At 41.3% G+C, this 26,543-nt stretch overlaps 1 protein-coding gene across 5 annotated transcripts in view; it reads right to left on the reverse strand.

Annotated features, from left to right (window-relative positions):
* Positions 1–3,583: 3,583 nt before the first annotated feature.
* The window catches only part of STXBP6 (syntaxin binding protein 6), a 244,524-nt gene continuing 221,564 nt past the window's right edge, over positions 3,584–26,543 (reverse strand). For all 5 annotated transcript variants that reach the window (XM_042989483.1, XM_042989481.1, XM_042989482.1 and 2 more), the window contains 2 exons: positions 9,989–10,146; positions 3,584–4,045 (listed from right to left, as the gene is read on the reverse strand). In XM_042989483.1, the coding sequence (XP_042845417.1) occupies positions 4,022–4,045; positions 9,989–10,146 (182 nt within the window). In that variant the 3' untranslated portion in view covers positions 3,584–4,021. The remainder of the gene's footprint in view (positions 4,046–9,988; positions 10,147–26,543) is intronic.

Raw genomic sequence — 26,543 nt, forward strand, 5'->3', positions numbered from 1 at the left:
CAGGGGGAGGGCACCATTAGATTTTTTATCTTTTTAGTATTATTTTTTAGATTAAAAAGCGCTTACCATATTCATCCTCCCCTCAAATTGAGAATTAATGGTGGTGGAATTGCCAGCAAATACAAATTAAGAAAAAAGATCACTATTGCAAAGCAATGGGCTTATAATGAGTTTGCAAGAATTGGGGCCTTTAACTACATAATTAAGGCTGCTTTCCTCATCCAGCCAAGCCATCTCTCTGTCCTGCCTTCTCTGAAAAGTAGAGACTGCAGTCTTGCCCTTCCATCCAGGAAACACTTCAAAGTCCTGCCTGCTTTAGCACATGTCCACGCCAACCCAGAGGGCTGCTCTGTACAGTGTCACCCAAGTCACTTCCCTTGAAAACAAGTGGGTGATGCGGTATTTATTTCTATAAGAGTAAATCGACATAATTGGATCAAGTCTTCTTTCCAATTTAACAGGGCATGAAACTGGTCTGCTGAATGAGGGCCCAGGCTGTAAATGAGTATCTGCGTTGAGAACATCACCAGTATCAGCAGAAAGGTAATTGTTCATTGGCTTAATTCCTTTGCCCGTGAGAAGAAAAAAAAAAACCAAAGACTCTTGCTGGATAGAAGCTAATGGTCTAAAGTAAGGTTAGCTCTTTTGACTTTTACACATTTCAAGTTTTACCTTTAGAACATATATAAGGAAACGCTACCATTATGCTAGAGCCAGAATTAGAATTAGCCTTCCGTAGGCCCACAGGATCTTCCCCACAGCATAGAATGCATGATGATGCCTGCCTATTTGGTTGTGTTTTATAGATTTGACAAATAATTGAGAAAAACAAACTTTCATCACAGAGTTAAAATATTTAATGACAAAATGAGAGCTTACTGTAATCGTGAATCATAGAGCAGGTGTTATTTGTCTCTGAAAGAAACAAAAATTATATTTGACATCCTAGAGAAACTTCTGAAGAATTAATAACTGCACAACAGACAGCCGCAGTGTTACGATTCTAAAAACTGAAAAGCAAAACCTATCTTTATTATCCCTTATTTAGGGTATTCTGTAAATATTTTTACATAAATTCACAACCTTTGTTAGCCACAAAAGTATTAAGACAGATTTCACTGTAATTTTAAGTCTAACACAATCTTTTATTTTTTCAGAGCTTAAAAAAAGTTCACTACTGATCTTGTTACATTTTACAAATACATTCTTTAATATGAAACATTAACCTGGACAACTGGATGCATCCTGCATACAGATATCTAATACTAGTGAAGAAAACTACAGCTATGTTCCAGGAAGAAGCAGTAATACTGGGGAGCTTTTCTTTTATGTGTTGTCAGTACACTGAAGAACTCCTTCACAGAAAGAAAGTGTCCCAAAATGGAGTGCAGAAATGAAACAAACGGTCTTCTAGCAGCTCAACCCAACAAATTGGTCCCAAACAAGTGACGAATTAGCAATTTTCTCTAGGCTAGACTGTATTAATATTTTGTATTGCAGCACCTTCTACAAGAGGATAGTGAAGCACTTCACATGTGTCATCACAGGGCAGCTCTGAGAGAGGTCAGGAGGTAGAGGAAAGACAGGGGATTGTGGTCCTGGCCTCTCTGTAAGGTGGAGGCCTAGGTAGGGCTTTGACCCAGGGAGGTCAAGGGCATGGCCATGGCCTGGAAGCAAATCGATAGGGGAAGCTAATAAAGACCCAGATAGGCGTTCTAATCCAAGCTATTTCCGGCAAGGCTGAAGTCTAAAAGGATAAACAGGGAGTGAAGCTGGAGGGCGCGATGTAGAATACCTACATTTAGGAAGAGTGGCTATCATAATTCTACCGGGGAGGAAGAATCTCAGATTTCACAGTATGCTTATGACCTCATCCTCTGCTCCTTTAGAAGCAGCTCTGCAAACACTCTTGTTAGATACTTGGCAACAAATTTATTTTTGAGTTTGGCCAATTGTCGGGAGGTTTTAGATTTACCCTTTCAATTATTTATACCAACTAGCTAGCTAGAATCCAACTTTGGAAGATGAATAGATCTGTGTGTATGTGTGTTTCCTGAGCTGAGGTCTGCAAACAAAACCTGTTTGGAGTGATTCGTTGGGCTTTTCTTAGAAATTATAAATGGTGCTCATCTAATGGTGCTCATCAGATAGAAAGTTCCTGGCTTCTTTGAACTTTTTAGACACTGGAAGAAAAGCACAAAACTTGTACTAAACTTATGTAGTTTACCATATTAATTTTACAGAGAATTTTCTCGGACTGGATCATCTTCCTAAGAGGATTCAGAAATTTGTGTCTGGCAAATCCCATCTCCCTTTTGACACATACAGTCTAAGATAAATTTTTTTGCCCCCAAAGCCCAACTTTGTCTCCCAGGAATGCTTTATCAGGAGAACTTAAGCTATTTAAATCAGCATAAATAATTCCAAAGTCATCTGCTGCTGCTGTGTAAGAGGCTACAATATACATAGACTCAATCGGCTCAATGGGTAGAAAGGAACAGAAAGGGATCCTGAAGATTCAGGCAGCTTAAAAATCAATGCCCTTGCAGTGGGAGGCTGGGACTGTGTCTGGGGTGTGCTTGCTTCCTTGTTTCATGAAGACAAAACACAACCTTTATATTTAACATTAAACCCTTAAAGAAACAAAACTCCCAGACTCTAAACCCAGCACTCCCTGGAGTAATACAAAATCAGGAGGTGTGTGAACCAACTTTATTCAATCTGACTGCAGTGTAAAGCCTTCATGATCATGTTTTATGTCAGACCAGGCAAGTTGCAATTGCCATGAAATACAATTTGTCAAGACACCCACACTTTAAATTACATTAAATAAATAGATAGCAATAACAACATCAAAACCTCCAAAAATCAGATACCATGAAACTGAAGGCCATTTCCCAAGGATATTGTGAGGGTGTTTCTAAAATTGGCATGACTTTGTAAAAAGAAAAGAGATTTTAAATGTAGTATCTTTTCACGTTATCATTTACACAGACCTTTATCTGGACAAATCAATTCTTGATAAACATCCAAGCTCTTTTCAATACTGGCTGCCGTAATTTGGGACAATGACAAAAGAAAGAGACATCTATGAATGTACAGAAGTTTTTAAATAGGCTTTTCCTTAGGCCTTTAATGTCAAATATTTACCCTTCATATGATAATTGCAAATAATCAGCCTGGAAACAAGTACTAGAAATACCTAAACTGTAGCTCAGAAAGTAGATTTCTGTCATTTTGATTTGTTTTTTTTGAGTGCTGGTGATGGCTCATGCAAGAAATTACTACATAAAAAGCAAAATCTAAGACTGCTGTTTCCCCCGATAAATCCAAATGTTTTCCATAATATGTTTCAAGATATTTCAAAACATTTCATAAAATGTTTCAAGATAAAGAATCTTAACCTTCAAATTTAAGAGCAGCTAGGAGACGGAGAGACCAATCACTGCTTGACTCTAATTTCCATCTAGGAACATCTCATGTTACCATATTAAAAGGTCTTCTGGCTTAATATCGCAATTTTTTTTTCAAGTAAGCTCTACACCTAATGTGGGGTTTGAACTCATGACCCCGAGATCAAGAGTCGCACGCTCTACCAACTGAGCCAGCCAGGCACCCCTCTCTGCCTTAATATCAAGAAAAAAAGAATACATGTTGTCAGTTTAGACCCAACTCTGGATATCATTTGGTCCTAATTTTATATTCAAACTACCGAAAAAAAAAACAAAAAAAACACCTTAAAACAAAAAAAAAAACACACCTAAAGACATATATACACACAGTGGAGAAAAACAAAAACCAAATGAAGCTGATGCCTGCTGCAGCCTTTCTTAGCACAATCATTAGTGAAATGTATCAACACAACATCTATTCTTTCATATTAACATCTGAAAAGGCAAAGCAAAAAAACCTAAGTCCATATATTGGAAAAAAAGAAGCAAGCAGAGGTCCGGAATTCTTGTAAAAACCGCTGAGCTCTTCCATTTCTCTTAAGAGGGTCATCACCCAGATAGGCAGCTTCTCAACATTTGTGCTTCATGGCGAGCTACGGAGAGACAGGGGTGGCAGAGTAAGGCATTGTTAGGCATTTGTGCTGTTCCCTCCCCAAATCCATGCTGAGAGACAGTACCGAGGTTTCACTTGCTGTGGCAGATCACCTTACTATGCACAGTGACGTCTAGTAAATGTGCAACATTTTCTCAAATAGTCCACTGGGCATTGTGTTTGGGACGCCTCCTTAACAGTAGTTCCATTGGTGTAAGTGTCCTGGTGGGAGAGCATGCTATGTGGCTTTCCTGCATTCCACTGGAGTAAATGGAACAGCCAGTGCACAGGCAGAGTGAGTGACCTACCGAGGAGGAGTGGGGGGGGAGGAACCGAGGCCTTTGTGCTCCCGCATTACTAGTTATCCAGGAAAACCAACACTCCTCAAATGTACGTATGGACTGATACCTCAAAGAGTATTAAAAACCAACTGTAGAGAAACAGTTTGCGTTAATCCACTCAGTATCTAGCCTGGACATTTAACCAAGTTGAAAGCACTTGACCAGGAAGCAGTGTTACTGACTAGGGCTGAACAATACACCAAACCCAGACCTTCATTTGCTACTCCCACTGGTATTTGACATTTTTTTTTTTTAACCTTTTTTTTTAATTTTTGAGACAGAGACAGAGCATGAATGGGGGAGGGTCAGAGAGAGGGAGATACAGAATCTGAAACAGGCTCCAGGCTCCGAGCTGTCAGCACAGAGCCCGACGCGGGGCTCGAACTCACGGACCGCGAGATCATGACCTGAGCCGAAGTCGGACGCTTAACCGACTGAGCCACCCAGGCGCCCCTGGTATTTGACATTTGATCTTAGCCAAAAGGCTGAGAAGCGATAGCCTACTAGTATTTGAGAAATGTGGCTTGCTGAAATGTTAGACCTTTATAAATGGGAACACCAATACTACTGTATCATTCAGTAGCTTCCCAAGCTCAGCTACAACGTGTGATGATATACTTAAGGAAATATAGGCAGGTACAGAACATAAAGTTAAATCTGACTTTGCTTTTCTTTGATCCTTTCCAAGGAGCCCATAAACTGATGTGAACCAGAAGGCAGAGCTGAGCCTGAACTGTAATTCCGCATGTGTCCAGAATCTGGTATTAGGGATTAATCCCTGGGGTTGTGACTGGAAGTAGAGGACAGGGTTTGTCTTTGAGCAAACAGCAGGTGATTCTTTGGCAGGCAAGAACTTTGTAGAAACCCGTTATCATCTGCATCATGACCAGGTTCTCGGTCCTTGAAGAATTAGCAGGGGGATTTGCCTGATTCCCCACAGCGGTGCTATCCATCAATCTGAACGGTGTCAATGACCCATTTCTCCGGTGTGACCCAGGGCACCATGAGTCTCTCTTTTCCTTTCTTTGATGTCTCCAACAACGAGGAGGGTTGGATGTCTCTGACCCTGGGGCTGCCACTTTAGGTCACCTGCAGATGCAGCGGACATTTCCCTTGCAGCAGGTGTACCGGACCACGTTAGCATGTGATGGAGAAGGGACCTGTGGACCCAGGCCTTCGTGCTGCTAAATTCACCTCAGCTGAGAGATCTCCTTGTGCCTCTCTGCCTGGTGATGCCAGTCTCCACAGAGGCCCCCATGGACCTTCTGCAGTGCAGACACCGAGTCCGTCACTGTCAGATGGTATTTGTGAGTGTGGGGCCGCCGCGGTGCTAAGTGCTATGGGTTTTTGCCAAGAAGGGTGGAGGTGGCTAAGAACTCCTGAACCTGAAGAGTTTAGAGTCCCATGGCTCTCCTCCGGATCTGTTCCACTGCCCCACCACGCTCCGCCCCTCCGGGGTACGGATTCTGCTTCTCGCTCTGTCTCTAGTTTTAATACATTATTTAGCAACGTGGACCATTCAAATCAACCAGAGTTGTTAAGTGTTGTGCATAATGAATACCAAACATAAATATTTGATCAGTGCTGCTGTCCTGTTATTCACTGAGCTGTTAACCTTCAGCTAATAGGCTTGTGCCAATTCACCCCCAGTCATCAATCTTCAGCAACAACTGTATGGCCGTTTGCACCAGGCCCTGGTGACTACTAGGGCATCTGGGATGGTGCTAAAGGGAGCCCCACCCAGGTGGGGCTGTGGCCAACACAGCATTGTAGAAATATGGCTGGATTGGATATTTGACTATTTGCAGTGTCTTTGCAGAAAGTGGCACCATTTCTGTGTGTTTTTTTTTTTTTTCATTGTTTTTTAAAATTCTCTGGGAGTTAGAAGTTTTGGAACATGGAAAGCAGGGTGCTGTTTCTTCTCTGCTACCAGTCTGCTGAGTGACCTTGAGCCCTAAAGTCACAGCTGCTCTATACCTCAGTCTCCTTATGTTTAGAAATATCATCTCCAACTCAAATGCTTATGGATCAGTTTAGATAGTAGAGTTCCTACAGAAGATGAGCTTACAATTTCCTTTTGGTGTATTTTGTTTTCTTAATATCCCACAGAAATCTTTCTCTTTCACAGCTGTGTAGACTACTCCATCTAAATAAATAATAAAAATAAATTATTTGCACTTGGTTGGAGGGGATTTTAAGAGGCCTCCTGAGGTTGCTTCTGGTTCAGGGGCCCAAAGGGACCAGGCGACTGTAGCAGGGATAGAGGCAGCCAGTCCCTACCAGTGAGAGAAGTACCTCTTACCACTTGTTCCCTCCCCCACCCCCAACACGAGCTTGTACAAAACAGGGCGGATCACTGTTCCTTTCTGTAGACGTGTCATCTGAGGATGCCTAGGTGTGGGTGCTGCTCTTGCCTGCTGACTCGCTGCCTGTGGCGGGTGTCACAGCATGGCACACACTGCAATGTTGTGCTTTTTGGGGCAGGGGAAAGTGAGCAGGCCTGCTCTGTGGTTGAGACCGTGCCAAGTCCAGAGCTCACAGGAAGGAACCACGCTTCCTCCAGGCAGGCTCAACAGAGCTGGGGGAAAGGGGGTGCTGGGGCATTTTCCATCTGTTCTACTGGAGACAAGCACCCACGTTATCTCGGAGGTGGGGTTGTGCAAAGGTGATCTGCTCGTTAATGTACCTGGGTCATTGCAGGAGTCCTGGGAAAAGTCAGAAAGGTCCTTTTTGCTGCAATCTAGAGAAGGGTGCCATACTCTCTGGCTGGGGGTTACGTGCCCTTATTCAACTAGGGTGCATGGCACTGTTGTCTGCTCAGGGTGCTAACATGCACACCGTGTCTCCACTTGTAAAACGCAGCCCACTCTTTATGAATCAACACAGCTGTTTGTCTGGGGCAGAAGGGCTTGGGTTCCCTCTCTGAACACCCTCCTCACCAGCAGGTCTGGTGGGGGCTTGGCCAGTGAAATGACATCTTCACGGTCAGGCTATACCAGAGGGTTTAAATCAGGAGTCCTAGTCCCTGGGAAAACAGCCACACCTTATCTAAAGAGGTCAATCTCCTCAATGGGAATACTGCCAATGCTGGTGATTCATAAGCACACATCCCAGATTTAGAAAACCATGTCTGGCCAGGACAGTGTCTCGCTCACACTCCCTCAAACACACTAATAGATACCAGCAACCTCTTCACCTCCCCCCTCAGAACACCCACAGGCGGGGAAACCAAAACAAGGGCACACTGGACCCTGCCTCTTCCATCTCTACTGAAAACAGACCACTGGCTGGCACTGATCCTCCCAGTGGTCAAGGCCAGAGGCCCTTTTGCCTTTGGTGGACTAATCAGTTTCTGTTCTGACAAGCCCTGTTTCAAGGGTTGTTCTGTGTTTAGAAGGTATTAGCATTTAGCAGGAGCCCTGCCTCCCCCACTTCGGGGCTCACAAAACCTTCTCTCCAATCCCTCCCCAATCCCTCTGTTAAGGTCCTCAATCACATTTCTCTATCCCCGTACAGTGGTCACTAGGTGACCCAGTAGGGCAAGTTCAACACCACCATTTTTATGGAAATTATTATAACCAATATTAATTTAGATTTATATGTGCCAGGTATTGTGATAATAGATTTATAGGTTGGAATTCATTCAATTGTCTCAAGGCCCTAGGACACAGACACTGTTATTAATTAGCCTTATTATATTGATGAGGGAATTGGGGCTTAGAGAAATTAGGCACTTGCCCAAGGTCACTGGGAGGGTAAATCAAACACAAGATGTTAACCACACTGTACTGCCTTCCCAACCACCTAGCAAGCTCGGCAACAACATCAAGGAAACAGGGCGACCAGGGCCAAGAATCGTGGCCCTCTGGTCAGGTTATCCAACCCTGTGTTTGTACAACCTCCTCCGAGGGGGACGCCCACACCGATGACCTCTGGGTATTGTCTACTTCGCCTTAGGAAGAGTGATTTCACAGACTTCCTTGGTAACCTGCTTCATGATCTAATCACGAACCTACACTCTGGTTTGAGCAGAATGTTATCAGTGCGCAGAATGCTCCCTTCTGTGTCGTAAGGGACAAGAGAGACCTGCCTGCACTAACATTCTTCCTAGACTGAAGACAATTAAAAAACTATTCCCTTTAGCTTTCTCTTCCCCAAATCAACACTTTGAATGTTTCTCCAGACTTCCACTGCCCATCCCCCATGTAAACCACAAGATTTGCTGTTGTTACAGAAGTGAAACTGGGGCGGGAATTCTAGCATTTCCATCTCATCATTATTTCTGTATCACAAAGGTGGGAGAAGGGACCTTAAATCTGAGCTCCCTCTCTCTGTGACAAGTGACAAGGAAGGGTCTGACTTCCAGCAGGCCTGCCTGCATTTTTGGCCACATCTGGCCATTTCTCCTCCAGGGCACCCCAAATGGGCCCCCGAGACAGGCGTGCAGTAAGACCCTGTCACAAAAGAGAACCTGATGACACAGAAGACAGGTCTGTGCAAGGGGGAAGCAGGAAGGGAAGGCAGGAAGCATCCGCTGGGATTTGGATCCGCAGTCAGGCCTGGGCATGAGCCCCTGGGAGAGGCCAGCTAGCCTCAGCTGGGGACACTTATCTCACTACTTTTCAGGTTGTCTGTTCTTGTTTCTTCCACAGAAATGGGGTTTTCTGTTGAAGCAAATTAATTTTTTCCCCAAAGGTCACCTAAAAAGCAGACCTGAAAGGCTGGACCATGAGTCGGAGATGCCAACAGTTATCAGCAGAGGTGGTTTCTGGAAACCTGAATTCCAATCCCTAGCCAGACAACTACCCTTTGACCTAAAGCACAAGATCAGCAATAAATCCTCTTTATCACCTGACCAACACGGCAGCTCTTTCCTTTGGTTTTCAACTGCCTCAGAGAGCGGGATGCCAATAAAAACTCCCCTTTCCCCTTCTGAAAGGCACGTTCTTAGGGAGCATGTGAATGTGCATGTGTGTGCCTGTGGTCACGTGGGAACTGCCATGCCCTGGATCCAGGGCAGGTAGGAACCCTGCGGGAAGCTCTGCATGAGTCAGGTCAGCCTGAGAGATGCAAGGCCTCTTACAGAGGGGCAACCAGCCCTGAGGTGCACGGTGTCCTGGGACTAAAGCTTGCTTTTCATACAGTGAAGAGAAAAGAACACAGGATGCTAGGCTCATGGCCGTGACCAGAAAAGGACGGCAAGGAAAAGTAAGCATGAGCAGCCCAAAGTCCTTTTTCCAGCACTGGCCAAGGGAGGATGGATATTCTTAGATCTGACCTCCCCTACCCCCCATCCTGTTCCCTGAAACTTGAGCCCTAAAATTCTGGGAAGGAACTAAAGATGGTCCACATTTTCCAAAGATCCAGATCCAAGGTCAGAGACAGAGATAAAGGCATCAGAAAGGAGATACACAAAGAAACAGGCACAAGAAATCTTTCATGATTCTGGTACTTACTAAAACAGCAGGTTGCATAACGAGGCCAAATAAAAAAGGGCTGGATTTTGTATCTTCCACCATGGGAAATGCACTGACATGAGTTTCTTGGAGCCCAAGCTCCCTGACCACCCGGAGTGGAGACCTCTGCCCCTTGTCGGGACCCACCTTGTGTGCAGTTTCCGCAAACTGCTGGGCGCTGTTCTTCATGTCTTCCGTCTTCTCCTCTGCTCGGCCTAACCGCTCCCCACGCTCGTTCAAGGCCTGGCTCGCTTTCTGTACGGCGCTGGTCACGCTATCGGCTGCCGAATGGAGGATGCTGTTTCCTGAAGAAGCACAACAAGAGCATCAGAGGCTACCTTGCCTGACCTACAGCGACAGAGCCCTGCGAGGGGTTAGCACCTGTAAGAGCAAGGAGGGCCCCTACAGAGAAGCCTCGAGTGTCTAGGAATGAGTCAACATTTCTTCTGATCTGGTCTGACTGCTCATGTGTAGGAAGAGAACCCACAGCCTGCAGGGCTTGGGCAAATGCTGACAGCTTCTCTCATATCCCCTTCACTGACACAGCCCTCACTGCCACTCTACTGCCATTGTGTTTGGTGAGGATCCAAAGGACGGGGTCCATCTGGATTTAGGACTTGCCTTGCATAAAGGAAATTCTTTTTATTTTTTTTATTAAAAAAATTTTTTTTTAATCTTTATTTATTTTTGAGAGAGAGACAGAGTGTGAGCAGGGGAGGAGCAGAAAGAGAGAGGGAGACACAGAATCTGAAGCAGGCTCCAGGCTCTGAGCGGTCAGCACAGAGCCCAACGCGGGGCTTGAACTCATGAACCGTGAGATCATGGCCTGAGCCGAAGTCAGACACTCAACCGACTGAGCCACTCAGGTGCCCCACAAAAGGAAATTCTGACAAATTCATAGAATTAGGCAAATTTGATGAGGCTTATCTGGATCTTTTGCGCATTTCCTCTTGGCTTGGGGTTTAGGTGAAAACCCACAGGAAAAGAGGCACAGAACTTTTCCAGACAGAATGCTCTCTCTTCTTTTCAACTCCTCTCTTCCATTTTACCCCATTATCCCTAGATGCATGGTTTCATGTGAGAAGCTGTCAAACAGTCCCAAAGTTCAGAGATAGGCCAGCTCCCAACCTTGAATCCTGAGTCAAAACCTGGTTGGCTGGGCCACTGTTGGTCAGGTGAAAGGGCAAAATGTGGATTATGGGAGCTATGGGTCCTCAACACTGCACTTAGCCAGGATGTAGAGAACAGTGACAGTAACCAGCCTTAGAAGTAACTGGGCACTTCCCGATTCATGAAAAAGTTGAAAACCGTCACATCTCAGAGGATTATACATCCCTGCTGTCCCATTTGCCAGGACTGAAAACAGAATTTAACAGTGAAGAACTGGCAGGTGTATAACCCACTGAGAACCAGCGACTTGCAGAATTACAACCCAAGGAGATTTATAGCTGTATTTTGTTAACACTGAGTGGAAGATATTTAATGGCATTTTATGTAATGGCTTTATGTCTTTGAATAAGTTTATTACATCATTTAACTTTGTACTTGGGATGGATACATCTAGCCACAGACAGCTTTTAATAGAAATGTCATTTCCACTGGTCTCAGCTGTAAAGTCTTCCTAATTTCTCCTCTGTGGGAAAAGTCTGTGGTTTGTGGAACAGACTCTCAGGCAAAGAAAGTGCCTGGCCCATAGGAAGCATTTTGTAAATTGTTTCCCATTTTTCTTCTTTAGGAGTAGATTTTAAGGGCTTCTACTGTGTGCTAAGGGGAGAAGAATGGGGTTAACTTAGTATTACTCAGTTGCATCAAGCACTCCATGAGCCAAGATAAATTAACAGATTAATAGGGACTACTGGAGATGGGGCTCTGGAGGAATCTTGTTGAATGCAATGAATGGATGGAAAGCCTAGGTCTTCAGAACAGATTTAGGAGAAGAAATCTTGGTCCCCCTCTCCTTCCACACCGCATGACTATGATGATAGACTCTTAGTCCACTGCCTAACATCTGAATGGCATTTTGCAGTCATAAGGCACCTTCACAAATATCTCATTTGAGTGTCACACAAATTCTATTGAGAAGACTGAGACTGGTTGAGGTTATGTGGCCTGCACAAAATCATATTGCTAGGGAAGCAGCATGGCCAGCACTGGAACCTGATTTTCCAATGACTTTTCCTTATTCTGTACCATCCTCTTTGCAGATATGGTGTAGGCTGTGGGAAACAATACAAAAGACAGAATTGTGAGCAGATTAGCACAGACAGATGCTGACAGGTTATTTCCCAAGGTAATGCCTGACTGTTTCTGTCCTCAAGGTATTCCTCTTGGTTAATGAAGAGCTATTCACCTGTGTTACATTGTAAGTCAAGTGGTCTCAAGAGAAAGAGGTCAATGGGATGGAATGGGAAGATGGAAGGGCCTGGAAGGTGCATAGTGGTGGGGGCACTTAAGTTGCCTTCCTTTCTTGCTTCTTCTCACAAACCCACAGCTTAGCCACCAGAGGCTACAGAAAATACAGGGCAGGGAATCTGCAAGTTTACAGCCAGGAACAGCTACATCAAGCCAAAGAGATTTTAGAATTAGCTACCATAAAATTAAGAAGGTATATAACCAGAACTTGTCTTTTCCCATTGAATTGGACTCTCATGATGTCTACAAAGTTAGACACATTTGTGTTTCTGGAGTGAATCTGCTATGCATAAGCCATATTGTTTTCCTGTCATGACTTCCTTAATTTTGCACAAGATGTCAGGTAACACTGCATCCAATTTTATATGATACTGTTTAACCAACAGGCATTATTACTAAAAGAGAACCAAACACTGTCTTCACTATTCAAAGATGACACTGATTGACCACGATCAATAGAAAATCCACCTCCAGTTGTTTTTCAGACATGAGGATGGATTTGAGCAAATCTTAGGGCCTCTTGGTTGAAATTACCTCTCTCTCCTGGTTTCAATTCTAACCGCATTTCAGGCTCAATGAAGTCTCATCACCTTTATCAAATTTTATGTCAACTCCATACCCTCTTTTCTCTTACTTCCGTAAGAACTGTCTATATCTTCTTAGGCACTTAATCAAGGGCAGTCATGGTGGGCAACTTTCCCAACTCATTTCTTTACCTACAGATGCAGTGATTTACCAGCCAGGCTATCAATTCCCCAAGGGCACCATTTTGTTATGTTGGCTATTCCTCAAATCTTGAATGTTTCTCCTCTTCATTTGGTCTCCTACTTCCTTTCTTCTGAGATCTTGCTAAAGCTGCAATTCCGGGGTTCTGTCATTGGCCCTCTTCACTCTCTACTTCTACACTCTACATTCTCTCTAGATCAATTTTACTCAATTCACGGCTTCAGTGACCAAATTCTATCTTTCATGAGGTTGTGCTGCTAAGCCCCAGACCCATATGTTTTCTTACTTGAGAGTTCCAGGTGAGTGACCCAAAGTCATCTGGAATTCAGTGTGCCTAAGCCTGACCCCACTGTCTTTCCCCTCACACCTGCTTTTCCTTTGGGGTTCCCTGCTCAGTGAACAACCCCACTATCTGCCCAGCTCCTTAACTCAGAAATCCGGGAGTCCAGTCTATGTCCTCCCTCACTTTTACCCCACGCAACTAAAGGTCCCCTTCTACACGGCTCTGTGCTTTCTATTCTCTTTACCATTTCCATTGTTTCTGTGTTGACCTAGTCCCTTCTGCTTTCAGAGTTAGAGTGATAGCCTCTTGTCTAGCTGTCCCCACAGCTAGACAAGATGGTTCATCTTCCACACCTTCATAGACAACTTTTAGAAAGGCAAATCTGTTACCATCTCCCCACTAAAGATAAAATTGAGACTTCTGCCTTGCCTTTCTCTCACCTCGTCTCTTACACCTTGCCAAATTGCCTAAATGTACACATGATGTACACATGATGTGTCATGATTTTTTTTTTTTTTTTTTTTACTTATAAGCCTTCATATTACTGCCTCTGCCTGGAACCCTGCTTATCTTGGTCTTCCTAAAAAAGTGGCTACTTCAGTACAATTCAGGTCCTCTCTAAGGGAACCTTATCATGTCTAGCTTACCATATACCCTGGCTGCTCCCAACACACATTTTCTTGTGTTTGTTTCAAATGGTGCATTTATTTCATGCATGTAATTCTTGGCTATCTAGGGTGAACTCTTTGAGGGCAGGGACCCTGCTTTTTTCATTTCTGTATTCCTGGTCCATGGCACACAGCAGATGTTCAATAAACACTGGGTGACTGAAAGAAGGATATATCATCCCTCTTAGGATTTCTTCATGGCTTAGCAGAGGGTTGGGTACATAACTGATACTGTCACATGATCTAACTACATCCTGAAATTCTAAACTTGCCAAGGGACTAAGAGATTAGTCTGTGTCTAATGGAGTTAACTATCTCACCTAGCAATTGTGCCAGGAATACAATGAGTTAAATGAAACACGAAATGTAAAAAGGGTAACGCATTTGCTATAGTAAAAGGAAAGGGGGGGGGTGGTTGATAAAAAAAAAAAAAAATCTGTTGTTACTACCCTGAAAATAAACGACAGTAAGGTATAAAAAAACAGAAGTTAAATAGCTTAATAAATAAATCCAATGTAAAAACAACTGTTTCCTGAACACTTACTATGTTCTGGGCATTTACTAAATGCTTCTTACAACCATCTTACGTGACGGGCATTGCACGATCCCATTTCTATCAGTGGAAGCACTAATGTAAAGAGAGAGGGTTAGCCCACCTCCAGAGCCAGTTCTCTTACTCATTGTGTTATGTGGGCTCTCCATGGGAAGTTTCTTGTACAAGATTAATGACACAGAGTCTGCATTAACTGTGGAAGGAAGACTGCAGTGCAGTAGTTTCTTATGCATTCCTTAAAATTGCAATAGTAAACAAAATATCCTATTATTATTACAAGTTAGAATAACTTACTGTAGAAAATTTAGAACACACATCACTATAAAAAGGCAATGAAATCATGTAATATTCAATTGCTTGGAGATAACCACAATTTACGCTGATGGTACATTTTATTCTGGTGATTTTTCTGTATATGCTTTTCTAAGACGTGGCTGAGACCATACCACAGATATTTCGTTCTCTGTCCTATTGTGGGCACTGCCCCATATCATAAAGAATTCTTTGAAAATACTATTTATAATGGCTGCATAACACTGCTGTAATTTATTTGGCTCTTTCCCTTTTAGGTATTGGGTGTGTTTCCAAAAGTTTTGCTTTTTAAAATGAGGTTGCACTTACCTTGTTGCATTTACACACACACACACACACACACACAATCTTTACTCACATCTCTGACAATTCCTAGAAATGAAAGTGCTGATTCAAAGAACATACACATTTTTGAGGCTCTTGATGCAGGATGAAAATTGCTTTCCTGAAAGGTTCATTCAACTTTTTTTTTTTTTTTAGAAAGTGAGAGAGAGAGAGTGTGCATGTGCACGAGTGGGGGAGGGGCAGAGAGAGAAAGAGAATCTTTAGCAGGCTCCACACTCAGCACCGAGCCTGAGGTAGGGCTTGATCTTATGACCCTGAGATCATGACCTGAGCCAAAATCAAGAGTCAGATGCTTAACTGAGTCACCCAGGCGTCCCTCAACTTTCAACGCTATTCATTTGAGTGTATTGTATGTCAGGCACTATTATACTGATGCAATTGGCAGAATGACTTTGTGGGAGTGATTTAGTTTCTCTGATCTTCAATTTCTCCATCTGTAAAATGAGGGTCATGCCATCTACCTTGTGTGGCTGTTGTGGAAATGAAGACAAAGATGTGTACTAAGTGCCTGTAGATTCTCAGTGGGTGTTTGTTTCTCCACCTCCCCGAGACCACATCTGTTCTCTAGGAATTCAAAGATGGTAAGATCCCACTCAATTCCACTGCCTGTCTCCCTCTCTTCTCTCCTATTTTGGGGCTATGTGTCTTCAAGCTCACAGAAGATACTTCTCAGATAGCCCTGTATACCTGCTGTCATAGCTCAGCGTGTTGCTCAGAGAGGGAGCTGAGCACAAACTCACTGAGTCAAGGCATGTTCTACTCAAAGCTCGGGCCCATAATACTGTATTGAGTTCAGTCTGGAAATAAAACAGTCTCCCAAGGCAGATAGAACAGTAATTCTCTCTAAAGAGGCAGGAAGCATATTAATACCCAAATTTATTCAAGCAGTCTGAGAAGAGGCTGTCAACCACAGCAAATAAAGTCACCTGCCTTTTGAATTACAGTCTCTGGAGAGTAGAGACCAGTCTTACTTCATTGATGTTGCATTTATATCCATTTCACTCAGTACAAAAAAATAAATAAAATATATTAAAAAATATTATAAAAATATATATTTATATATATTTATATTAATATATATTATATATAAATATATATATTCATGCTGACATCTCTTTTTTTTTAATGCTGGCATATTTTATGTTAAATGATTGAGCAGACTTTACTGAACTAAAGCTATAACTTGAAATAAAGCAGTAACTCTGCATTAGTCTGTTTCAAATCCCAATTAAAAGAAACTTAAATGTATAGAAATATGAGGGAAAAAATAAGGGGTATTGAAAAGCAACAATAGAAGAGAAAGAGGCAGAGGGAAGATTTTTAAAAGCACACAAAACACACCAACAGCATATCAACACAATTGATATGCACACCAACAAATATCAACATAATTTCTTTATATTGTCCTAGGCTTCAGGTTGTATCTTGGTAATCAAAATTCCTAATTCAAGAGCTAGTAGAGAGGCAACTTCAAGAATTTTCATCAGCATTCTCCTATATCAAATATCTATATCCACCTATATTTGTCTATCTGTATCTATAAAGATATAGATAGGTAGATATGTATATTTGAAATGCAAAATACTCACCCTGGAAAGAAGCAGGAAAATCATCTAAAAATAAATGATCAATAAATATATGCCAATCTACACTCAGTGCTGATTAATGTGATCACCTCAGAGCAACTGTTTTAGAAATGAAATCTGTTAATAATTTTGCTTGGACTGCTTCTACTCTATAGTCAATTTAGCCACTTAGAAAGCACTGTACAATAAAGCCCCATGTATACAAACTAACTTGAAAACTAATTATAGAAAAGAAAAACAAAATGGATTTGGGTTCTAGTACAATAAACTCACAAAAATAGGCAGGGAGATCTATTATATTGAATCTGTTAGTTGGCCAGGAACACTAGTAACTCTCACGGTGTCTGCCGAAAGTGTTCGGTAATAATTTATTCATGGAGTAGCTTAAATAGTCCCTATTCTATACTTGTCTATGGTATTACTATTTTTTAGCAAAACGATTTTCACGGGTAGACATAAGGCACACCTAAGTCTGGTCCAGTATTAGTGACATTCAAATGAACTTTCCTGGCTACAAATCTGTGGGATTCACCCAAGATGCTCTTTCCTTTCCTTTTTCTACTTCCAATCTTCGTTGCTCAGGGTCTTTACCATGAGAGGACATATTAGCAAAAGAAAAGAAAAGTCACATGGAAACTTGGTCCTCCGACTGTAGGGTCCCTTCTCCATGGTCCCTTCTCCACTCTTAAAGCCACTCTGAACCATTTATACTGGGAAGAGGGCGCACCTCCACCCCCACGAGCAGTAATTGAAGTTGCATGGTAACTGTGATACTTCCGGTGGTTCTGCTTAGGGCTGTGACTTGCCCTAAACATTTTAGAAACGAATATAATTTAAATGAGAATGATGATAACAACTTCTACAAACAGAGTAATTAAATGCACGGGCCTACCCGGTGAAACAAGCTGGTTCTTCATTCACAGACTCCATTGATTATCTGTGAGCTTGGGTAAATTAGGAAGCTCTTTCTACATTACACTGACTAATCAATACTAATCACCCTGCTGCATTTCAATGTTGGGCCACCTCTAGGATCCCTTTTTTAGATGGAGATCTTCCAAAAGGTTAAATTTCACTTGCACTTTTGTGGTAATGACTAATCAGATAAATTCTGTTACAAATCCAGGCTACTTTATGTAAAACCTTTCTAAAAGGAAGAGTCGTTAACCCGTGCTGGGCAAAGAGTATACATCAGCCCTACACTCACAGAAACAGCTACCATTCATTGAATGTCCCTATGTACAAGGGCTGTGGTAAGTTGTCAAAGTCCTCAAAGGAATATTTTCTTACCTATTTTGCAGATGAGGAAATGAGTGCTCAGGGAGGTAGAGTAGCTTACCCAAGATCACCCAGATCTTGACCCCAAAACCTTTTTACTTAATAAAATATTTGTAAATAAGAATAGTATATTCAAAGTGTACAACAAGATGATCTGATATGCACAGTGAAATGATTATAGCAATTAAGCTGATTAACATATCCATCTCCTCAGATTTTTTTTTTTTTTCTTGGTGGGAGAACCTGTGGTCTCCTTTTAGCAAGTTTCCAGTATTCAATACAGTATTATTAACTATAGTCATCATGCTGTGCCTTAGATCTCTAGACTTATTCATCTTGCATAACTTCACTTTTGTACCCTGGGACCGGTATCTGTTTCCCCCATCTCCCTGCCTGAGGAAGCAAGATAGAAAGAAAAAAAAAAAAAAAAAACCACAAAACTGCACGATCCCGCTTAGATAGGGAAGCTAAAAAAGTCAAATACACAGAAGCTGGGAGTTGATCCCAAAACTCTTGGTGACTATGTCAGCATTTCCCAAAGTGGTTCTGTAGTTTAAAAGAGGGCTACTCATAAAGCTCCATTCTAGGGTAAAATGACTTCACGAAGTGCAGATCTAGCTGGTTCCTTTATTGCATAACTTTGGAAAACCTTTAATATGCTAATGTAAATTGTGAATCAGGAGGAGGTAGGAATGTGAGCAGGAGATCTGCCAGCAGAACTTCTGAAACATACTTACTCACAGGGTCCTTTTGCATAGACTATTTTAGTAGGGTGGATTTCTGCAGAATCCACTTTGGGAAATACTACAATAAACTATATTGACTCCTAAGTTAAGGGAGGAAAAATAAATCCAGGCTGTCTTCATTAATTTAGTAAGAGATGGACAAGTCATGTAATTACATTAAGAAGGCGTGCTTTACAGAGACAGCAGAACAGATATAGCATGCTGAATGGCAGTTCCAGAATTATCTTTTGTCTCAAGTTGGTGGCTAATTTCAGGGACCATGAAACTTGTTTGTTGCCTGCAGCTGGATGACAAAGAAGAATGGACTCAGTGTTCAGGAATACGCTGTAAAACCATAAACTCAAAAGCCTACCTGAAGGAGACCTTGGAGTTATCTATTCCTGGCATTACTAAAGGAATGCCATTCCTTGGACCATTCTATGAGGCAAATCTCTTCTGTTGGAAATGTAAAGGTCATTTTGTGGAACCGTGGCCTGTTCCCAAGTCACAGTCATACCCCATAGCTAAGGGCTCAGGAGAAAGCCGAATGCCCCCCTCCCTGTCCTACAGATGGCTATGAGCTCACACTCTCCTCCCAACTCATTATTTCAAGATTCAAGATTCCCAATGGCAAGGGTCAAACATTTAGGGTTTTATTCATGCCCCTTTAAACGCTTAAACTCAAGATATGTAGAGAAATTCACTAATCCTTTAACTATTCATTTAAACTTGGTCCTTATGAACATGTTCTTAGAAGAGTTATAGGGCATCAGAAGAATGATTTTAAGGACTTCTTTTGGATCTGTTTTGTTCAGTGAATATCAGGCTCACAGAAAAGTGGCCAAAATGTAACTTCAAAGAGGGAATCCTTGTTTTGAGGTTAAAAACCTCAAGTGGCTCTAATTTGGTAAAATGGATTTTGTCCATTCTGTCTTTGCTCCGTATGTCAATAAACCAGCTTTGATCTGCAGCTGTCAGCTTTCATTACAGTTGGAAGCTAGTGTCTTTTACTTTAATAACTGATATATACAATTTGAAAACCTCCTACCATGCTACTGGCTAAAACTAATTCTGTTCAACATGTGAAGTCTGCTGCTTCCTTACTGGGTGACCTTGAACAAATAACTTACCTCTCTATGCTTCAGTCTGTTTCCTCATCTGTCATGGGGTTGGTCTAGTATCTACCTAATCGGGTTGTGGGGAGGGATTAATGAGGTAATGTACAAGTGGGGCACTTAGAACAGTGTCTAGCACACAGAAGACGCAACTTTAGCCATTACCGAAGAGAGAAACTTTAGTTATTTGGCACTAAAGAGTCTTTGTGTTCAGCTTTCCACTTCAACTTGTTTTTCTTTTGCTATTCTTGTTCACCATGAACATTCTTGAAGGAAGAATCCATTCTACTGTTGGCCTCATACTTCCCAGTGACAGTGGACTTCCAGAGAAGTGGTTTCCACACCACTCTACTAACATCGCTCCTTCAATAACCTGAGTCCATTGGCTATTTTAAGTTTCCTCCACTTGGCCACCAGACCACAAGGTGACTGACTACTCCTTTTTAAAATCTGCTCTTTCTCTGGGCTTCTGTATCAAACTATTTTTTAATCCCTCCACCACTTTGATTATTCCCTGTCAGTTCCATTCCTTTCCCGGTTAGGGGTATGAGGGCAGAAGATACTAGCTATGTGACCAAAGGTTAATTAATCTCTATGAGCCTATTTCTCATTGGCACAGTGGTGAGAGAAAAAGTACCTATTTTTCCTAGAGTTTGTCATGAAAATGAAAGGAAATATATACTTAGCATAGTGTTAGTAATGCAGTACGAGCTCCATACACATTGTTATTGGTAATATCTGATTCACTCAGCACATTTATTGTAGTATAAATATGGGTCAGACACTGTCTATATTTGTCTGCTTCTCAAATTTGACGTTAGGATTAGCCCATTCTTTCCCTTCCCACCCTCCATCTGACCTTCTCTTCCTCAATTCACTGTGTTAGTAAATGGCCTTTCTGTCTACCCTGTATCCTTTGCTCAGTCACCATTACTCCAACCTCTCTGTCACATCCCACACGTGTGTCCATGCAGCCCAGAGTGTTTATCTCAGCAAGGGCACTTTGCTTAGCCCTCCACTCTACTTCCAGTCCTCACCAGGTCTTACTGGACTATGTAGCAGGCTGGGTGGTTTTGTGGTCACTGGTCTCTCAGTTTCTAATGCATCATCCTCTTTCCTTATTACTAACCTGATCATGCTCCTTCCTTGTTGTGATCCTTTGTGGACTTACCCATAATTCAACACAGTCAACTCAAGAGGGTCCCTCCTGATCCAGTCTCGAGCTATTCACTTGGCATCCCCCAACCCCAGACTCCAATCTCTATCCACTGCCTCATGGTTTCTTGACAAAGTTTAGAAAATCATTAAAGTTTTACCAATTTCCTACCATAGGTAAAGTGGAACATATAACAAATGAATTTGGAAAAAAAAACCCAATGTGAATAAAAAGCTTAATAAACAGTATCATGTCTAGCTCTGTCCAAACATTAGCAATAGCGTGTGTGTTTGTGTGTGTGTGTGTGTGTGTGTGTGTGTGTGTGTATTGCAACATTAGTACTCAAATGCAAATCTAGCACTTGGATTTTGGTGTCTAACACTGTTTTCTGCTAGAAGAAAGCAAAGTTCTTTGGAAAATAGTGGATTTCATGCCTTAGGGCAAAGAAAACTCAGGCCTGAAGCATTGCCTGACAACAAGGATATCTTCAAAGATGGCAGGGCTAGTGCTAGAAGGAAAAAGAAGTCAGGTTAAAGCAGGTCCCACAGGGCAAGTTGTAATATTTACAACATTAACAGTAATAGAACTTGTAACAATGAAGATGATGATTATAATAATTTTATACAACTTTGTGGAAGCCATAATTTGTTAATGTTCATATAAAATGTATGAAAATGAAGTTGAAATACAAAACAAGGTTGACTGTAACTGGATGCTTAATTTACGTTATTGATTTTAATAACTAAGGAGCATTAACATGTTTGAGTATTGATGTACATAGAATGCTTAAGTATTTATCTACGTATAAAAGTATGATTTGTTCCTATCTGTGTGAGTAGTGATGGGTAAATATAGGAAACTGAGTAAGCCAAAGTGTTTCAGAAGGAGTAGAAACTGTTCCAGAACAAACTGATGAATATCAATGGCCAAGTATAGCCGCTAAGTAGGCAAGAGTAACCACGGTGCATTCTAAAGTACTGACTGTGTCCTCTTTAGAAATGTGGCTATCTGTTCAGGCTAGACTGCATCTGGTAGGAGTTAGAAACCTCTAAATAACAAGACAAGTTATGATAAGACATTAATAAGGCATCAGTATGTTTCCTGTAGTGCTAACATACCAGATCAATGTGTAATAACGACATGGTGAAGGATTAGGTAATTAGGTAATGCTGGCCTAGGAAAGGAAAGCATACACCATTCCGGAAGAACACCCATCAGGTTGAAAACACTGGACTCTTGTAAAACCTCCTGATTGGAAACATGAAATTCAGTTATAAAAAGGGACCCAGTGAGATATTCAGGGCCTGAAGTTTGGGATCACACTGGGAGAAGAAACCAGGCCTGTGCTGCCACCAAAAACCAGTTGTTTGACATCAGGTTTCTCCAGACTCAGGAAATGTGAAAATAAGCAATTCAAATTAAATTTGGAGATCTATGAAGAAGTAATAGATCAAAATAGATTTGTGTCTATTAATTAAAACACAAATTAAATCACAAATTAAACCTAAAACCATGGTGTGTTAGTTCATAAAAAGTTTAACTATAATATTCTTTTAAGTATTATAATTATTATTTTTGCATATGTTTCATCTGTTTAAAGTAACTAAAAATTTCAACATAATCAGTCCTACTAAATTGTGATTACAATTTACATTGTTTAAGAGAATTTTAAAAAACTAAGTTTAGTAAACAATGTTCAAAAGTTTAAGAAAATTTGATTTTCCAAGTTTTGTTTAGGAGAAATATTTAATAAATTGAGCATGAAACAAAAAGAAAATAAGAGTATTCTCTTTTTGCACAAAATCCCACCAGTCTTCAAGGAATATAATCAACATCCTCAAATGTACCATCTCTGTTCTTGTCTCTGAGCCTTTGTAGTCTCTGGTCACTCAACCTATGATGCCCTTTCCTTCTCTAACTATAATTCATACTCATCTGAGGTCACTCCACCTTTTCCAAATTTGTCTGCTGGTCTGTTTATTCACTAAAATGTTTTCTTGATACTTTTTTTTTTTTTTTTTTGCAGCAGGCACAGTCACAGGAAAAACAGATATGTTCTTCCCCCACTTAGTCCCCACCCAGGCCAGGCACCGAGTTTACAGTCAAGAAACAAGAGTCAGATTATGTATAGGTTATGTATAGGTTAAAACAATATGTACATAGGTTTAAGGTGTGTGTGTGTGTGTAGAGGTAACACATATATGTGTACACACCCATACAATTTAAAAATCGCCAGGTGGTTAGCAAACAATATGCTATGTTAGTGAACTCAAGGGGAGGGGGACTGAGCATCAGTGGGAAGATCAGTCTAAGGAGGTAATGTTTAAGCTGTGGTGTGAAGAGACAAGCTGGGGCAAAGTCCATGTGCAAAGGCTTGAAAGGGGAAAGACCTTCTGTGTCTAGGAACCAAATGTGTGGCTATAGAAGGGGGAGGACGGATTGAGAAGAGACTAGAGAGAGAAGCAGGCACCAGACTACACAGTGGCTTATAGACTGTGGAAATGAGATAGATGTTAAGTGCAATTGGAAGCCACTGCAGCATTTTAAAACAAGGGTCACCTGGACTGAGATCATTTTTGAAATTCTCACTCTGGCTATAGTTTGGGAAAAGAAGCAAGAGAGAACACAGAACAAACAGTTAAGAAGCTCTTGCAGTAACTCAAGAGATAATGGTGGCCTGTACTAGAATGATATCAGTGGAGATGAGAGAAGTGGAAAGATTTAAGATATATACCGATACGTCTGAATATGGGAGATGAGGGAAAAGGAAGGAGATCGAGCAAATCCCAGGCTTTTTGACTTGAGCAAATAGGTATATAGTGGTGCAATTGACAAGACAGAACAATCAGTCAGAAGAACAAATTTCTTTGGAAGGTGAGCACATATGAGAAGTATTTCATTTTGGAGAATGTTATGCTTAAGTTGTCTGTGAGACATCCAGGTGAAGTCAATAAGGCAAATAGATATTTTTGTATGAAGCTCCACAGAGAAGTTTGGGATGGAGATAACATGTCATCGGGGCGCCTGGGTGGCTCAGTTGGTTGAGTGTCCGACTTTGGCTCAGGTCATGATCTCACAGTTCATGAGCTTGAGCCCCACGTCGGGCTCTGTGCTGACTGCTCAGAGCCTGGAGCCTGTTTTGGATTCTGTGTCTCATCTCTCTGCCTTTCCCCTGCTTGTGCTCTGTCTCTCAAAAATAAATAAAAATTAAATAAAAAAAAAACAAACTATAAAACTCTTAGAGAAAACATAGGCATAAATCATGATCTAAGATTAGGCAATGGTTTCTTAGGTGTGACACCAAAAGCACAAGCAAGCAGAGTAGATAAATCAGTCTTCATCAAGATTAAACAGAAGGTTGTGCTCCCTACTTCATGCTACCCTACCACTTTAACATGTCTCTCTCCCTATATTAACACAATATAATTATTGGTTTAAGTGTCTGTTTAGTCGATCAGGCTGTGAAATTTTTCTTTTTTTTTAAAAATTTTCTAAAATGTTTATTTATTTTTGAGAGAGAGAGAGAGAGAGAGCATGAGCAGGGGAGGGGCAGAGAGAGAGGGAGACACAGAATCTGAAGCAGGCTCCAGGCTCTGAGCTGTCAGCACAGAGCTTGATGCAGGGCTTAAACCCACAAATCACGAGATCATGACCTGAACTGAAGTCGAATGCTCAACCGACTAAGCTACTCAGGGGCCCCGGAAATTTCTTAAACTCCTTGGCTGTATCCTCCCCACATGTATTCTTGGTGCCAAGGAGAGTACCAGACCCATATATCACATGCATTATGTGGCTGGGGCTACTATATGAAAATAAACACATATTTACAAATTGGAATTAAGAATATAAAGAGCAAAAAATATAGAGAAAGATCACCAAGGAGAAAGAGCTCATCAAAGCTAATTTACTAACACAGGATGGAAAATAAAATGATTTTGGATTAAGACAATAAAAGATTAATATTTGAGGCTCTAAGAATAAAGAATGAGGTCTGAACTTGAATATCCTTTACAGTGAACAAAAATGAATTTATTGTGCTCTTTGACTCAAGAAAATATGTACTCCACATTTAGCATGTGTCCAGCCCAAATAGCTCCTTAGAGATGTTTTACTTCAAACGAATTCAAACTGTGTCTCAAATCTATTGCTGTTAAGTGATCAGGCTGTTAGGGAATTTAGTATGACTTCCTCATGTAAAATAAGCAAATACTTCATTGCCTTACATTGGACAACAATTTAGGGATCATCTAGTTCCTTGGAGAGACATGTGTGGTCAGAGGGTAAGTGAAAGGATTTTCTTGAGGTTACATTCCAGGTAATAGCAGAGCTGGCCCGAGAGGCCATGTTTGCCGACTTGGGGCTCAGTGAGGTTTTATGGTCTTCAACATTTCAGAAACACGTATGGAAATGGAGAATCTGGTAATCGATTTCCTTGTAACGATTTATACTCATCTCCCCTTAGGAAAGGGTTACCCTTACCTTTTAGGGAACTTCACCCCAGCGAGTATGTACACACACTAGTTTGTGATTTCAAAATACAACACTACCCAACTTTTACTAACTCCTTGTAATAAAATCCAAGGGAAAAATCATACACTTCAAGGAAGAGTATAAACATACCATCAAGGGTATCTTATGTGGTCAGTTTATGTGGTTTAAAAGACTGAAGAATTATGACGAAAACTTTCAATTACTGAGTGCTCTTCTGTCTGACAGTTTAGTCCTTAAACTGGCAATGTGACTTAGCAGCAAATGATGATGTGCAGGAAACTTATCTTGAGCAGGAGAAATGAAACAGATGAACTTCCCAAGAAAAAGAGAATAGTGATTCTAAATTTTAGGTGAAATACTATGAGTATAACAAAAATCTTCTATTATAGTCATCGAGGTCACTTTACTACTTGACTACGTCATTATTGCTGTAGTTAAATCCTATTATTTAGGAGCTAATAAAGAGAATCAAATCAGTCTGCGGCCTTGAGCTATTTCCTTTTATGATACTGGCATCTGAAAAATTTAAAGTTTGGGTCAATTATGTTTCAGACACTGTTATCAAGGGCAACAGAATTCAGCATACAGTTCATTGAACTAAAGCTTCTCTTTATGATTCTGTCCCATACTAGCATCTACATGAACTTGAGAGTCCTTTAATTTGTCTTAATTTGGTGAATGCAAAACTGAGAATCTCACCTCACAGACTGGGAGTATGGTGATGAATGAGCAGCTGTGCTAACACATGTCAAGGACAATTTCTGTTCAGGCTGATAGTCATAGGGGGATTTTTACCATCTCTCTGGTATCATATGTAATTTTGAAATTGATATGAAGTCCCAAAGGGTTTCATGACTATTAGTCACTCTATAATCTTAACGAATTTTGTTTGATTACTAATGAATTCCTATGACATATTTTAGTTCCTAAGAAGGATAACCTGAAAACTGCCACTTGATCATTAAAATCCATTACAATTATCATCAACCGAATCAAATTACTATCAGTTACATACAGGAGTTGATCCACCTGCATCACTTTTTAACTGAAGT

This window comes from Panthera tigris, chromosome B3 (assembly GCF_018350195.1).
Source record: "Panthera tigris isolate Pti1 chromosome B3, P.tigris_Pti1_mat1.1, whole genome shotgun sequence".
Taxonomy (NCBI): domain Eukaryota; kingdom Metazoa; phylum Chordata; class Mammalia; order Carnivora; family Felidae; genus Panthera; species Panthera tigris.